This window comes from Hyla sarda, chromosome 1, assembly GCF_029499605.1.
Source record: "Hyla sarda isolate aHylSar1 chromosome 1, aHylSar1.hap1, whole genome shotgun sequence".
Taxonomy (NCBI): domain Eukaryota; kingdom Metazoa; phylum Chordata; class Amphibia; order Anura; family Hylidae; genus Hyla; species Hyla sarda.
Genome location: NC_079189.1, coordinates 110618030 through 110632238, shown reverse-complemented (window position 1 = coordinate 110632238; position 14209 = coordinate 110618030). Strand labels below are relative to the sequence as shown.

The 14209-nt window shown below is 43.8% G+C and overlaps 1 protein-coding gene across 2 annotated transcripts in view; it reads left to right on the top strand.

Annotated features, from left to right (window-relative positions):
- The window catches only part of TRAPPC11 (trafficking protein particle complex subunit 11), a 94276-nt gene that overhangs the window by 16602 nt on the left and 63465 nt on the right, over positions 1 to 14209 (top strand). For both annotated transcript variants that reach the window (XM_056560211.1, XM_056560206.1), the window contains exons 3-4: positions 3444 to 3613; positions 13410 to 13480. In XM_056560211.1, the coding sequence (XP_056416186.1) occupies positions 3444 to 3613; positions 13410 to 13480 (241 nt within the window). The remainder of the gene's footprint in view (positions 1 to 3443; positions 3614 to 13409; positions 13481 to 14209) is intronic.

Sequence of the window (14209 nt, the reverse complement as noted above, 5' to 3'; positions counted from 1 at the left end):
AGAAGAGTATGCAATTTCTTATAGTATAAGAACAATACACAGTAATGTAATTAGGGCTGCAGCTAACGATTATTTTAATAATCGATTCGTTGTCGATTATTTTATTGATTAATCGGAAAAAAACGTCAAAATGCCAAAATAAGGGGTCCAGCTGATTCTACTTGAAGAATTATGTACAATGGCCATATTAAAAGTATTCTAGCATGTGATGTGACCAAACAGCAGCAATTTTTTACATTTTTTTTTTGTTCTTTAATTTTACGCCGGTTGCTGTCATTATTAATGTTCCTGTACAGAAACCAGCGTAAATTTGATATTGCTGCATGGGTAACTATCTGAACTATTAAAATAAAATGTTAATGATTTACTAACATTTAATTTTAATAGTTCAGACAATTAGCCATGCGGCAGTATTAGATATGTAAATTTAAATGTATTTTTTTACTATTTTAGTATAGTAATAGGAAAAGGTGGAGCTAATTTTTATTGGGGGCGGTTTATTTACATTTAATTTGTTTTTACTTTACGCTTTTTCTTTCAATAGTTTTATTTTATGACAACAAAAACAGCGAACAGTTGTTTCCTGCATATAGGAAGACTATAGGAAGCAGTTGTTTAACCAAACCAAAAGGAAAACAGAAATAAATAAAAATAAAGGAAATATAACATCTCCGACATAACATACATAGTAGTATGCGTGCGTACCTATAATGTTATATATTTACGCTTTTTCTATAGCACTCCTATACACGTGGGGGTATTTGCAGACTGCAGAACATTGCAGCTGACCCATGTCTATAGTACCGACACTAGGATGCAATGCTCTGCACCCCCCCATGTGTATAGCAGTGTATATGTACTACATACACACTGTTTTACCCATGGGGGTATGTGCAGAGCATTGCACCCTTGTGTCTGTACTACAGACACAAGGGTGGAATACTCTGCACAAACAACCACGGGTAAAGCAGTGTGCACTGCTTACCTATATACACATAGGGGTATATGCAGAGCATTGCACCCTTGTGTCTGTAGTACAGACACAAGGGTGCAATGCTCTGCACATACCCCCATGTGTATAGTAGTGTAAGTGTGTACTACATGCACACTGCTATACACATGGTAGTATATGCAGAGCATTGCATCCTAGTGTCTGTACTACAGACACGGGTGCAATGCTCTGCATACACTGCTATACACATAGGGGTGTATGCAGAGCATTGCACCCCTGTGTCTGTAGTACAGACACTAGGATGCAATGCTCTGCACATACTACCATGTGTATAGCAGTGTGCATGTAGTACACACTTACACTACTATACACATGGGGTTATGTGCAGAGCATTGCATCCTAGTGTCTGTAGATGACACTAGGGTGCAATGCTCTGCAGATGCCCCCCCCCCCATTTGTGTGTCAAAAAGCAATGCGGCAGTAACAAGGGCAGGGCGCATTAAACTGCAGGAAACTGTCCTACCGGCGGCAGTAGTACGGAGTCCTCCACGGCAGTCTGAGGCTCCATAAGTTTAGAGCGTCCACAATCGGTGGGGGAGGGGAGGAGTTCAGAGAAGCAGCTGCACATGTGCTTGGTGAGCAGTGGGTAGCGGAGGGTGGGACAGGGACTAGACTAACTTAACAGAGGCTGCGGTGGTGCGGACTAGCATCTGACCGCGCGCCCGCAACAGTGTTATCACAGCCGGAACCCGGACAACGAATGGCCGATTATTCGATAACGGGATTCGTCTACAACGAATCCATTATCGAATTTCATCAATAACGTCAATTAATCGTTGCATCCCTAAATGTAATGGTATAAATATATGATAATAAGAACAAATCCTTTAGACAGTAATATATCGTAATATATAGTACATAATCAATGTATAAATTTATTATAACAAATTGGGAATTGCCCATCATGTCTAAACCCAAATATATGTATAAAGGAAAATATTATTTATAGTATATGCAAACTGCACACCTAAAGTGCATGGAAAAGTGCAATATTAATGTGATACAAATTTGTGTACTTTGTATAGTGCACAATATTATAAATGGTGTAAAAGTATGCTATCATACTTTTCACAGATAGGGCTGCGAGCGATCTATGTGTATAGAAGCGCTGCAGGGGACAGATATATATCACTGCTCTAGCTATGTATATTGCCTCCCACTGCGCTACCTATAGATTTTGCCCTCCTGCAGTGCATCAGGGCAGCCGGGTAACACAGCGCAATGCTTCCCTAGCCGCCAGTGTAGTGCAACATTACAATCCTCACTATTGACTTAAAAAACCCCACCAGGAGCCCTGAGCTGTGCCGGCCATTCAGGGCTCCCGGTGGGGTATTTGAAAATGAAAGTAAAACACACCCACGATCTACATCACAGGGCTGTGGAGCATGCCACCCGCTCCCCTGGTTAAAATCTGCCAGCCGGGAAGCGGGCAGCATTGCGCTGCCTTCCCCAGCCAGCAGCATGATGCACTGCTGATAGTATACTTCACAAATGCGCCTGCGAGGGACATATGTATGCGCTCACTTGGGGGGGGGACATATGTAAGCGCTGCTGGAGGCAAAATATACAGCTAGCGCAGCGGGGGGACAATATACATAGCTAGCGCAGCGGGGGGCCAGACATATAGTGCTATATGTCAGACCCCCCCCACTGTGCTAACTATGAATATTGCCCCACATTGCGCTACCTATTGATCTTGCCCCCTTTAGCGCTTCTATACATATGGTCCTACAGCGCATCAGGGCAGCACAGCGCAATGCTTCCCCGTCCGCCAGTGTAGTGCAACATTACAATCCTCACTAATGACTTTAAAAAAAATCCACCGGGAGCCCTGAATGGCCTCTCGGTGCTGGCTATTCAGGGCTCCCGGCGGGGTATTTGAAAATGAAAGTAAAACACACACAATCTACATTGCAGGGGAGTGGAGCATGCCGCCTGCTCCCCTGGTTAATTAACTTCTGATCGCATCGGATCTCAGAAGTGAGACTCGGTGCGATCAATCCCTCAGCCCCTGTACTACTACCCCCAACATGTGACAGACTTTGTTCCATGATGGTGGTAGTAGTTCAAGCACTAATCTAGCTTCCCAGCCACCTGCAGACTCCCGCAGCCGGGGAACTGCTACTCCCATCATGAAAAGAAACCTGTTCCATGATGGGAGTAGTAGTAGTCCCAGCTGCAGGAGTCTGTAGATGGCTGATACTAACGGATGAAAAACTGATGCAAACGGATGCCACTTAATAGCATCCCTTTGCATCAGTTTGCATCCATTTATAGTAGGGTCCGTTTAGGAGGCAATAACGGAGAAAATCTAGACGGGGGGACAACGGCCATTTGAACATAGCCTAAGCACTTTTCAAAGTTAGTGATTTAACTATATAATGTAAGGCTACAATTTAATACAATCACAAATATATTTTGTTTTCTTCAGAGAACATCGTATGAATGGTACATCCCTAAAGGAATCCTTAAGACCGGCTGGATGAATAAACATCTTAACCTGGTGCCAGCTCTGGTTGTGGTGTTTTATGAGCTTGACTGGGATGAGGCTCAGTGGAAAGAGAAGCAGTCAGAATGTGCCACCAGAGTGGAAATTGTGAGGTAAAGATTATGTAAATCTATACACATTAAGGAGGATTTATCAAGGCTTGCATAAAAGTTTTCTGCCATAAAAAAAAAAAAAAATTATGGTGAAAGCATTGATAAATTCTATATGTAATCTGATGACATTCAAGTCTATTGGGATTCACTACCCAGAGATAGAAGGGTGAGTGGAGGATGTAATTCACACAACATTGCTCACCACCATCGTTTGTTGACACATTGGCCATTTTAGCTGCCATCTGAAAGACTCGGTGTCATTTGTAATAACTTTTAACGTCAAAAATGTACATTGTTTATTCTGGAGCCCTGCAGCAATCATCGGTAATAGCCAACACGGAGCATGCTAAACATTGACATTTACAAATTGAACTAACACTCTAAACATTTTTGCAGATAGTTGTTTTATATCTCTAATATTTACCGTATATAGGCATGTTTCATGATAGCCATTGCATGACGAATCATAACTCTGAGTAACCTATATACTGGAAAGGGTTAAAGGGTTATAGATTCTTATTGAAATTGCTGTAAGAAAATGTAGCACGTACAGTGGGGCAAAAAAGTTTTCTCAGCCACCAATTGTGCAAGTTCTCCCACTTAAAAAGATGAGGCCTGTAATTTTCATCATAGGTCTACATCAACTATGAGACATAATGAGAAAAAAAAAAATCACATTGTCTGAATTTTTAAGAATTTATTAGCAAATTATGGTGGTATTTGGTATGCAAGATTTCTGGCTCTTACAGACCTGTAACTTCATCTTTAAGAGTCTCCTCTGTCCTCCACTCATTACCTGTATTAATGGCACCTGTTTGAACTTATCAGTATAAAAGACACCTGTCCACAACCTCAAACAGTCACATTCCAAACTCCACTATGGCCAAGGCCAAAGAGCTGTCGAAGGACATCAGAAACCAAATTGTAGACCTGCACCAGGCTGGGAAGACTGAATCTGCAATAGGCAAGCAGCTTGGTGTGAAGAAATCAACTGTGGGAGCAATTATTAGAAAATGGAAGACATACATACCATTAATAATCTCCCTAGATCTGGGGCTCCATGCAAGATCTCACCCCGTGGTGTCAAAATTATCACAAAAACGGTGAGCAAAAATCCTAGAACCACACAGGGGGACCTAGTGAATGACCTGCAGAGAGCTGGGACCAAAGTAACAAAGGCTACTATCAGTAACACACTACGCCTCCAGGGACTCAAATCATGCAGTGCCAGACGTGTCCCCCTGCTTAAGCCAGTACATGTCCTGGCCCGTCTGAAGTTTGCTAGAGAGAATTTGGATGATCCAGAAGAGTATTGGGAGAATGTCATATGGTCAGATGAAACCAAAGTTAAACTTTTTGTTAAAAACTCAACTCGTGTTTGGAGGAGAAAGAATGCTGAGTTGTATCCAAAGAACACCATACCTACTTTGAAGCATGGGGGTGGAAACATTGGGGGAGATTTATCAAAACCTGTCCAGAGGAAAAGTTGACCAGTTGCCCATAGCAACCAATCACATCGCTTCTTTCATTTTTAAAGCATCCTGTGAAAAATGAAAGAAGGAATCTGATTGGTTGCTATGGACAACTGCACCACTCTTCCTCTGCACAGATTTTGATAAATGTTCCCTGTTATGCTTTGGGGCTGTTTTTCTGCTAAGGAACCAGGACGACTGATCCGTGTAAAGGAAAGAATGAATGGAGCCATGTATCGTGAGATTTCGAGTGAAAACTTCCTTCCATCAATAAGGGCATTGAAGATGATGCCAAATGATCCCAAACACACCGCCCGGACAAAGAAGCATTCGTAAGAAGAATTTTAAGGTCCTGGAGTGGCCTAGCCATTCTCCAGAACTCAACCCCATAGAAAACCTTTGTAGGGAGTTGAAAGTCTGTGTTGCCCAGCTACAGCCCCAAAACATCACTGCTCTAGAGGAGATCTGCATGGAGCAAATGGGCCAAAATACCAGCAATAAAGATGAGCAAACTTTTGAAAAATTCGATTCGGACGATTTGCCGAATTTTTCAAAAAAATAAATTTTGATCCGAATTTATTCACAGCGAATCTATATTAAAAACGGCTATTTCTGGCCTACAGAGAGACTCAATAGAGGTGTAGAACACTTTGCTGTGTTCTAACATGCATATGGAGTGTGCTGGGGTAGTGAAATAATACTGTTATTCAGAATAACATGCAGATTACCTGCATTGCTTTTAGAATTACTGCCACAGAGCGGCACAATGACAGAGCCTGGAGGTGGCCTTAGTATGAGGAGACCATATAGTGGCTGAGTGACACAGCCTGGAGGTGTTGGCAGCATGAGGAGACACTATAGTGGCTGAATGACACAGCTTGGATGAGGCTGAAGCATGAGGTGACCATATAGTGGCTGAATGACACAGCGTGGAGGTTTTGGCAGCATGAGGCAGGGCTGTGGTGTCGGTAGATAAATGTTCCGACTCCAACTCCTCTGTATTAATATGCAAATGTATTTTATACATTCCTTGAAGGAAAGAAAGGCAACATACATGTCATTACCACAGGACTACTGGCTGGGAAGCCAACAGTCTACTGTATTGAACAGTTTGTGTGCTGATATGCTGCTGAAGATAGGGCAGTGGGAGGATCCAGGAAGGGGCATTTATTATAAAACATGATTTCCCTAGTAGAATCCCATAGTTATGTTTAAAGGGGTACTCCGCCCCTAAACATTTTATCCCCTATCCAAAGGATAGGAGATAAGATGTCAGATCGCCGGGGTCCCGCTGCTGGGGGTGATCACTCTGTGCGTATTGACGGGCGATACAGGGGCCGGAGCATCGTTATGTCATGGCTCCGCCCCTCGTGACATCACGACCCACCCCCTTAATGCAAGTCTATGGCAGGGGGCGTGACGACCGCCACGCCCCCTCCCATAGACTTGTATTGAGGGGGCGGAGCCATGATGTAACTATGCTCCGGCCCCTGTATCGCCTGTCATTACGCACAGAGCAAACTCGCTCTGTGCAGTAATGATAGTGCGGTGCCGGAGTGGCGATCCCGGGGGTCCCCAGCAGCGGGACCCCGGCGATCTGACATCTTATCCCCTATCCTTTGGATAGGGGATAAGATGTTTAGGGGTAGAGTACCCCTTTAAGCTAACAATCGAGTTTACAAGTTTTTATATCCTTTTTCCAATGGTTTACAACTTCAGTCTTGAACTATTGACCCTCCATTCCCTTCTCTTATAAAAGTGTCTCTAGTCCTGCAAAAATCATATTTACTTAATCCCTTATTAGTGAGAGGCTAGGTTACCCATAGGTTCCCTGTAATAGCAGAACACAACACTATGGAAAGTATAAGTATTGCCGCTCCTAATTGTGCGTGCCATATAGTAAAGCACATGAAAAGCATGCTTCTCTACGGTCACTTAAGGTGTTCGTTTTGCGGTTACGTGAGGCACTGCATGCATTGATCTTTATTCTTACAGTAGAGAAGTCATTAATTATAACTTTTTGTGAATTGGGACATTTAAACTTGCTTTTTTTTTTTTTTTATTCCAATCTAAATTTAGTAGGAGTCGGAGTCGGTGCATTGTTTGCCGACTCCAACTCCAGGTACCCAAAATTTCCTCCGACTCCACAGCCCTGGCATGAGGAGACCATATAGTGGCTGAATGACACAGCGTGGAGGTGTTCGCAGCATGAGGAGACCATATAGTGTCTGACACAGCGAGGAGGTGTTGGCAGCATGAGGAGACCATATAGTGGCTGAATGACACAGCTTGGATGAGGCTTAAGCATGAGGAGACCATATAGTGGCTGCTTGACACAGCGTGGCGGTGTTGGCAGCATGAGGAGACCATATAGTGGTTGAATGACACAACGTGGAGGTGGTGGCAGCATGAGGAGACCATATAGTGACTGGATGACACAGCTTGAATGAGGCTGAAGCCTGAGGAGTCATGTAGTGGCTGGTTGACACAGCGTGGAGGTGTTGGCAGCATGAGGAGACCATATAGTGTCTGAATGACACAGCTTGGATGAAGCTGAAGCATGAGGAGACCATATAGTGGCTGAATGACACAGCATGGAGGTGTTGGCAGCATGAGGAGACCATATAGTGGCTGAATGACACAGCATGGAGGTGTTGGCAGCATGAGGAGAACATATAGTGGCTGAATGACACAGCTTGGATGAGGCTGAAGAATGAGGAGACCATATAGTGGCTGATTGACACAGCGTGGAGGTGTCGGCAGCATGAGGAGACCATATAGGGGTCCTCTATTAGATTGTCCTCACTAAATAGTGGAGCTGAACCCACAGCATAAGATAATTCTGTGGGGGAGGGAACAGCATAGGACAGAGGCAATGGGAGGACAGGGACTGCTCCCGGGCCATGCCAACTGAGGGTTGTGTCTGAGGAACCCACCGACTGTTGACTGGGGGTGTCAGATGTCACTTGTGATGAAGTGGATGACCGTGTTAACCATTTGACGACGGAAGATGGGTTGCTGGTCTTGACACGACCGCTAGTTGATAACGGGAGCTCAGGCCTCTCGCTGCGACTCCTGCCGCCACTCGCCCCTAGTCTACTGCGACCTCTGCCTGAAGGATTTAAGCCTCTGCCACTCCTCTGTGCACATCCTGGCACTTCTCTGCCTGACATACTCAGTGCGTATATGAGGAGAGTACAATACGCTTCACTACGCTTAAAACAGTATTTGTCTAGAACACCAGCCGGTGATTACTTTTGTCTGTCCTTTCACAGTATGTAGACCCTTGACAGATTAACAGGTACAAAATAGTAAGGCAAAGCAGGCAAAAACATGCTCTACAGTACACTTGGAAAACGTATTTTCATAAAACAACAGTCAGTGATTACTTTTCCCTGGCTGAAAAATCATTCATGCCACCTCTGCTAAGGTTGATGAATTTGAGGCAGCTTTTTGAAATTTTCAGTGATAACAAGCACTGCTCTCTGTCCACAACGCTGATGTGACTAGCAGTTGGAAATGGAACGCTGTGGTATGATCAATTCAGCGTGTCTGTGTAACACACAGAGACACGCAGTCCGTCCTATCCCTCTGCAGTGTATGGCATGAAATGAGCAGCTGCAAAATGGCTGCCGATTATGTAGGGCTGTGATATCACAGGGGTGACTGAATGCTGATAGGCTGCATCCTACATGTGATTCAGGGTCATCCCACCTATCTTCTTTCCCGCCTTGCCTTCCCAGCATCCCCTGCCCTATGTAGTGACATCTGGATCCACCATTATAGGTGTCCTGGAGCCTGGAACGCTGTAAAATGGAGTTTAATTAAGCGATTTGCACAATAGAATTTCAGCGATATTCGCATTTGTTGCAAATCGAATATTTCATGAAATTCGTAAAGAATTCGGCTTCGTCTGCTTCGATTCGCTCATCTCTAACCAGCAACTGTGTTTGAAGACTTACAGAAAACGTTTGACCTGTCATTGCCATCAAACGGTATATAACAAAGTATTGAGATGAAGTTATTGACCAAATACTTATTTTCCACCATAATTTGCAAATAACTTCTTTAAAAACCAGACCATGTGATTTTATGGATTTTTATTTTCTCATTATGTATCTCATAGTTGAGGTATACCTATGATGAAAATTGCAGGCCCCTCTCGTCTTTTTAACCCCGTAAGTACTAAGGGCGTACAGGTACGCCCTGATGTCCTGGTACTTAAGGACCAAGGGCGTACCTGTAGGCCCGTGGGAATTCCGTTCACCGCCACACACAGGGCGGTGATTGGAACGGAATGACTGATGATGTCTATAAGCAGCCATCCCAGGACATCGCTTAGGGGGGTCCTGAGAGCCCCCTTGTCGGCAATCGCTATGATTCGCCGGTCAATTCTGACCAGTGAATAGCGGCTTTTCTGATTGGGTCTCTGGTGACCCGATCGCCCGGAAAATAGGGATGATCATCCTAAAGGATAGGAGGGAGGTGGCAGGGGTGCCACCTCCTCATATCCCCTGCGATTGGCCGGTCAGGAGTGACCGGCAAATCGCAGGGCAGGGGCGGGGGGTGAAAGTTGAGATCCCCCGCTCTTCCTGCCCCTGGAAGTCTGGGCAGAGCGGGGGAAGATGGCAGCGACAGTTGCGGGGGCCAGCGTGGCAGGGTGGGGACCGTTGGCAGATACCTGAGGATCGGCGGCAGGCAAGTGGAGGCGGCGGCAGAGACAGCAGTGAAGATCGCTGTAAAGTGATCTTCACTGCTGCTTCTAGGAGTTTCAAAACTACAACTCCCAGCATGCTCAGACAGCCTTTGGCTGTCTGAGCATGCTGGTAGTTGTACTTTTGCAACATCTGGAGGGCCACAGTTTGGAGACCAGTGTGCAGTGGTCTCTAAACTGTGCCCTTCCAGAGGTTGCAAAACTACAACTCTCAGCATGCCCAGTCAGTCCAGGTATGCTGGGAGTTGTAGTTCTGTAAATCTAGCCCTTCAGATGTTGCAGAACTACAACTCCTATCATGCCTGGACAGTCTCGGCATGCTGGGAGTTGTAGTTTTGCACCATCTGGAAGGGCACAGTTTGGAGACCACTATACAGGGGTGTCAAAATTGTAGCGCTGCAGATGTTGTAAAACTACAATTCAAAGCATGCTGAGACTGTCCAGGCATGCTGGGAGTTGTAGTTCGGCAACATCTGGCCCTTCAGATGTTGCTGAACCACAACTCCCAGCATGCCTTGCCAGTCTGGGCATGCTTGTAGTTGAAGTTTTGCAACATCTGGAGGGCTACAGTTTGGACACCACTTCACAGTGGTCTCCAAACTGTTCTCCTCCAGTTGTTGCATAACTACAACTCCCAACATGCCCTTCGGCTCTCAGTGCATGCTGGGAGTTGTAGTTTTGCAACAGCTGGAGGCACACGGGTTGGGAAACACTGAGTTAGGAAACAGACACTGGTGCGGAAACACAGCGGTAGTCTGTTACCTAACTTAGTGTTTTGCAACCAGTGTGCCCTTAGCTGTTGCATAAGTGCATGCTTGGAGGTGTAGTTTTGCAACAGCTAAAGGTTTGTCCCCCCCCCCCCCCCACCCCAAGTGAATGTACAGGGTACGTTCACCTGCCCCGCCCCTGGTTTACAGCAAGTTTCCCGAATGCGGCAAATTTTCCACTTTAGCTCAAACTCCCACATATACACTCCTTTACACTGTCCCCCCCCCCAGTAAAAATTGAAAACGTCTTGTACGGCAGTGTTTCCAAAATGGAGCCTCCAGCTGTTGCAAAATAACAATTTCCCGTATTCCCGTATTGCCGGACAGCCATTGACTGTCCAGGCATGGTGGGAGTTTTGCTACAGCTAGAGGCACCCTATTTGGGAAAAACTGACATACAGTATTTTTGGTGGAGGGAGCAAGTGTTACACTTGCATCCGGGTATACCCCTATGAAAATCCCTAATTCAAGCCTCAAATGAGCATGGTGCTCTCTCACTTCAGAGCCCTGTTGTATTTCAAGGCAACAGTTTAAGGCCACACATGGGGTATCTCCGTACTCGGGAAAAATTGCGTTACAAATTTTGGGGGGCTTTTTCCCCTTTTCCCCTTATGATTAAAATGTAATTTACACTAACATGCTGGTGTTGCCCCATACTTTTCATTTTTATAAGAGGTAAAAGGGGAAAAAAAGACCCCCAAAATTTGTGAAAACAATTTCTCCCAAGTACGGAAATACCCCATATGTGGATGTAAAGTGCTCTGCGGGCGCACAACATGGCTCAGGAATGAGAGCGCACTATGTACATTTGAGGCCTAAACTGGTGATTTGCACAGTGGTGGCTGCTGGTTACATCGGTTCTGACATAAACGCAAAAAAACAACCAAACACCCACATGTGACCCCATTTCGGAAACTACACCCCTCATGGATTGTAACAAGGGGTGCAGTGAGCATTTACACCCCACAGGTGTCTGACAGATTTTTGGAACAGTGGTCTGTGAAAATGTAAAATGTAATTTTTCATTTGCACAGCCCACTGTTCCAAAGATCTGTCAAACATCAGTGGGGTGTAAATGCTCACTGCACCCCTTGTTACGTGCCATGAGGGGTGTAGTTTCTGAAATGGGGTCACGTGGGGGTCCACTGTTCTGGCACCATGGGGGCTTTGTAAACGCACATGGCCCCAGACTTCTATTTCAACCAAATACTCTCTCCAAAATCCCATTGTCGCTCCTTCTCTTCTGAGCCCTCTAGTACACCCACAGAGCACTTTACATCCACATATGAGATATTTCTTTACTTGAGAGAAATGGGGTTACAAATTTTGGGGGACATTTTCAACTTTATTGAAAATTTGTCAAACAATGTGACCTGTGGGGTATTAAGGCTTACTGTACCCCTTGTTACGTTCCTTGAGGGGTGTAGTTTACTAAATTTCTTGCCATGTGGGGTGTTTTTTGCTGTTCTGGCATCATGGGGGCTTCCTAAATGGGACATGCCCCCCAAAAACCATTTCAGCAAAATTCTCCCTCCAAAATCCCATTGTCGCTCCTTCTCTTCTGAGCCCTCATGTGCACCCACAGACCACTTTACATCCACATATGAGGCATTTCCTTTTTCGAGAGAAATTGGGTTACACATTATGGGGGGCTTTTTCTCCTTTTACCACTTAAAAAAAAAATATGGGTCTACAAGAACATGTTAGTGTAAAAAAAAAGATTTAGATTTTTTTGCCTTTACTTTGCTGCTATTCCTGTGAAAAACCAAAATGGTAAACAAACTTTCTGAATGTCATTTTGAATACGTTTAGAGGTGCAGTTTTCATACTGGAGTCCATTATGAGGTATTTCTAATGTAAAGTCCCTCAAATTCACTTCAAAACTGAAATTCAGATTTTGAAATTTATGTGAAAAATCGGAAAATTGCTGCTATACTTTGAAGCCCTCAAATGTCTTCAAAAAGTAAAAACATGTCAACTTTATGATGCACACATAAAGTAGACATATTGTATATGTGAATCAATATATAATTTGTTTGGAATGTCTATTTTCCTTTCAAGCAGAGAGCTCCAAAGTTATAAATATGCAAAATTTTCTAATTTTTCAAGAAATTTTGGAATTTTTCACCAAGAAATGATGTAAGTATTGACGAAATTTTACCACTATGTTAAAGTCGAATATGTCACGAAAAACTATCTCTGAATCAAATTCATAAGTAAAAGCATCCCAGAGTCATTAATACTTAAAGTGACAGTGGTCAGATGTGCAAAAAATGCTCTGGTCCTTAAGGTGAAAATGGGCTTGGTCCTTAAGAGGTTAAGTGGGAGAACTTGCACAATATGTGGCTGACTAAATACTTTTTTGCCCCACTGTATAAAATAATATGCACACCTTCCTATTTATACTATAGATAACTGTACCCATTTTTTAGTGTTGCTTCAGATAAACATTTACTTGGCTCTATGGCCAACTACTTTATTTTGCCTTCCTGTTTTCGGCCTTCCTCTGTTCCTTTAAAGGGGTTGTCCAGGATAAGAAAAAAAATGCTGTTTCTTTTTTAGAAAAAGAGCACCAATTCTGTCCACAGGTTGTAGGTAATACTGCAGCTCAGTCCCTTTCACTTCAGTGGAGCAAAGCTGCGATACCAGGCACAACCTGTGGACAGGAGTGGTGCTGTTTTATTTTTTTGTAAGTAAGAGGAAGCTTAGGCCGTGTTTTTTTTTTTTTTTTTTTTTTTATTGTTAAAATGTTTTATCTACTTGTATCCCATATATTCTTTGTATATGCTGCACCACATTGTACAGTGAAAATATTAACCTAATGGTCTATGTCTGTATTACAGGCAGAGCTTGCAGGGAAGAAACACAAAGGTGGCTGTAGTTCTTATTCAGAAGAAAACCCCTTTACCTCCAGGTACTAAACAGAGAGAACATGTGATGGACTTTGCCATGTTTTGTTTTATGATTGTGCCATTCTATTATAACTTAAAATTGAATATATATCCCATAAGATATGAAAGAAATGTGTTTTGCCTGCTCATGTTTGCTCTAAAAATTGTTCACATACTACCAATTCTCCAAGGGTATACAAAGTATTGAGCACAACTGAAGTTTGTGTGTGCAAAGATATTGGGGGAGATTTATCAAAACCTGTGCAGAGGAAGAGTGGTGCAGTTGCCCATAGCAACCAATCAGATTGCTTCTTTCATTTTCCACAGGCCTCTTTAGAGGCCTGTGGAAAATGATAGAAGCAATCTGATTGGTTGCTATGGGCAACTGCACCACTCTTCCTCTGCACAGGTTTTGATCAATCTCCCCCATTGTGATCTGTTACATTGAGTTTATATCTTTACCATCCTGTTATTTTGATTGCTTGTTTCTTGCATTACATACCGGTAGTTACTTAGGCTAAAAAAGATACATGGCTACATGTCCTTCCAGTTTAGCTTCTCTCAGATCTATAGCAATCAGTGCTGAATTATGTATAATCCTTAATGTCTCTTGTCATGAGATACTCATGTAGGCTACTACCTTCCATTACTAGTTGTTGGGGCAAGGCATTCTACTGTGTAAAGAATCCATATTGATGTCTGAAGCACCTTTCTTCCACTTGTAAAGAAGGTTCTTTGCACAGCTATTGGAA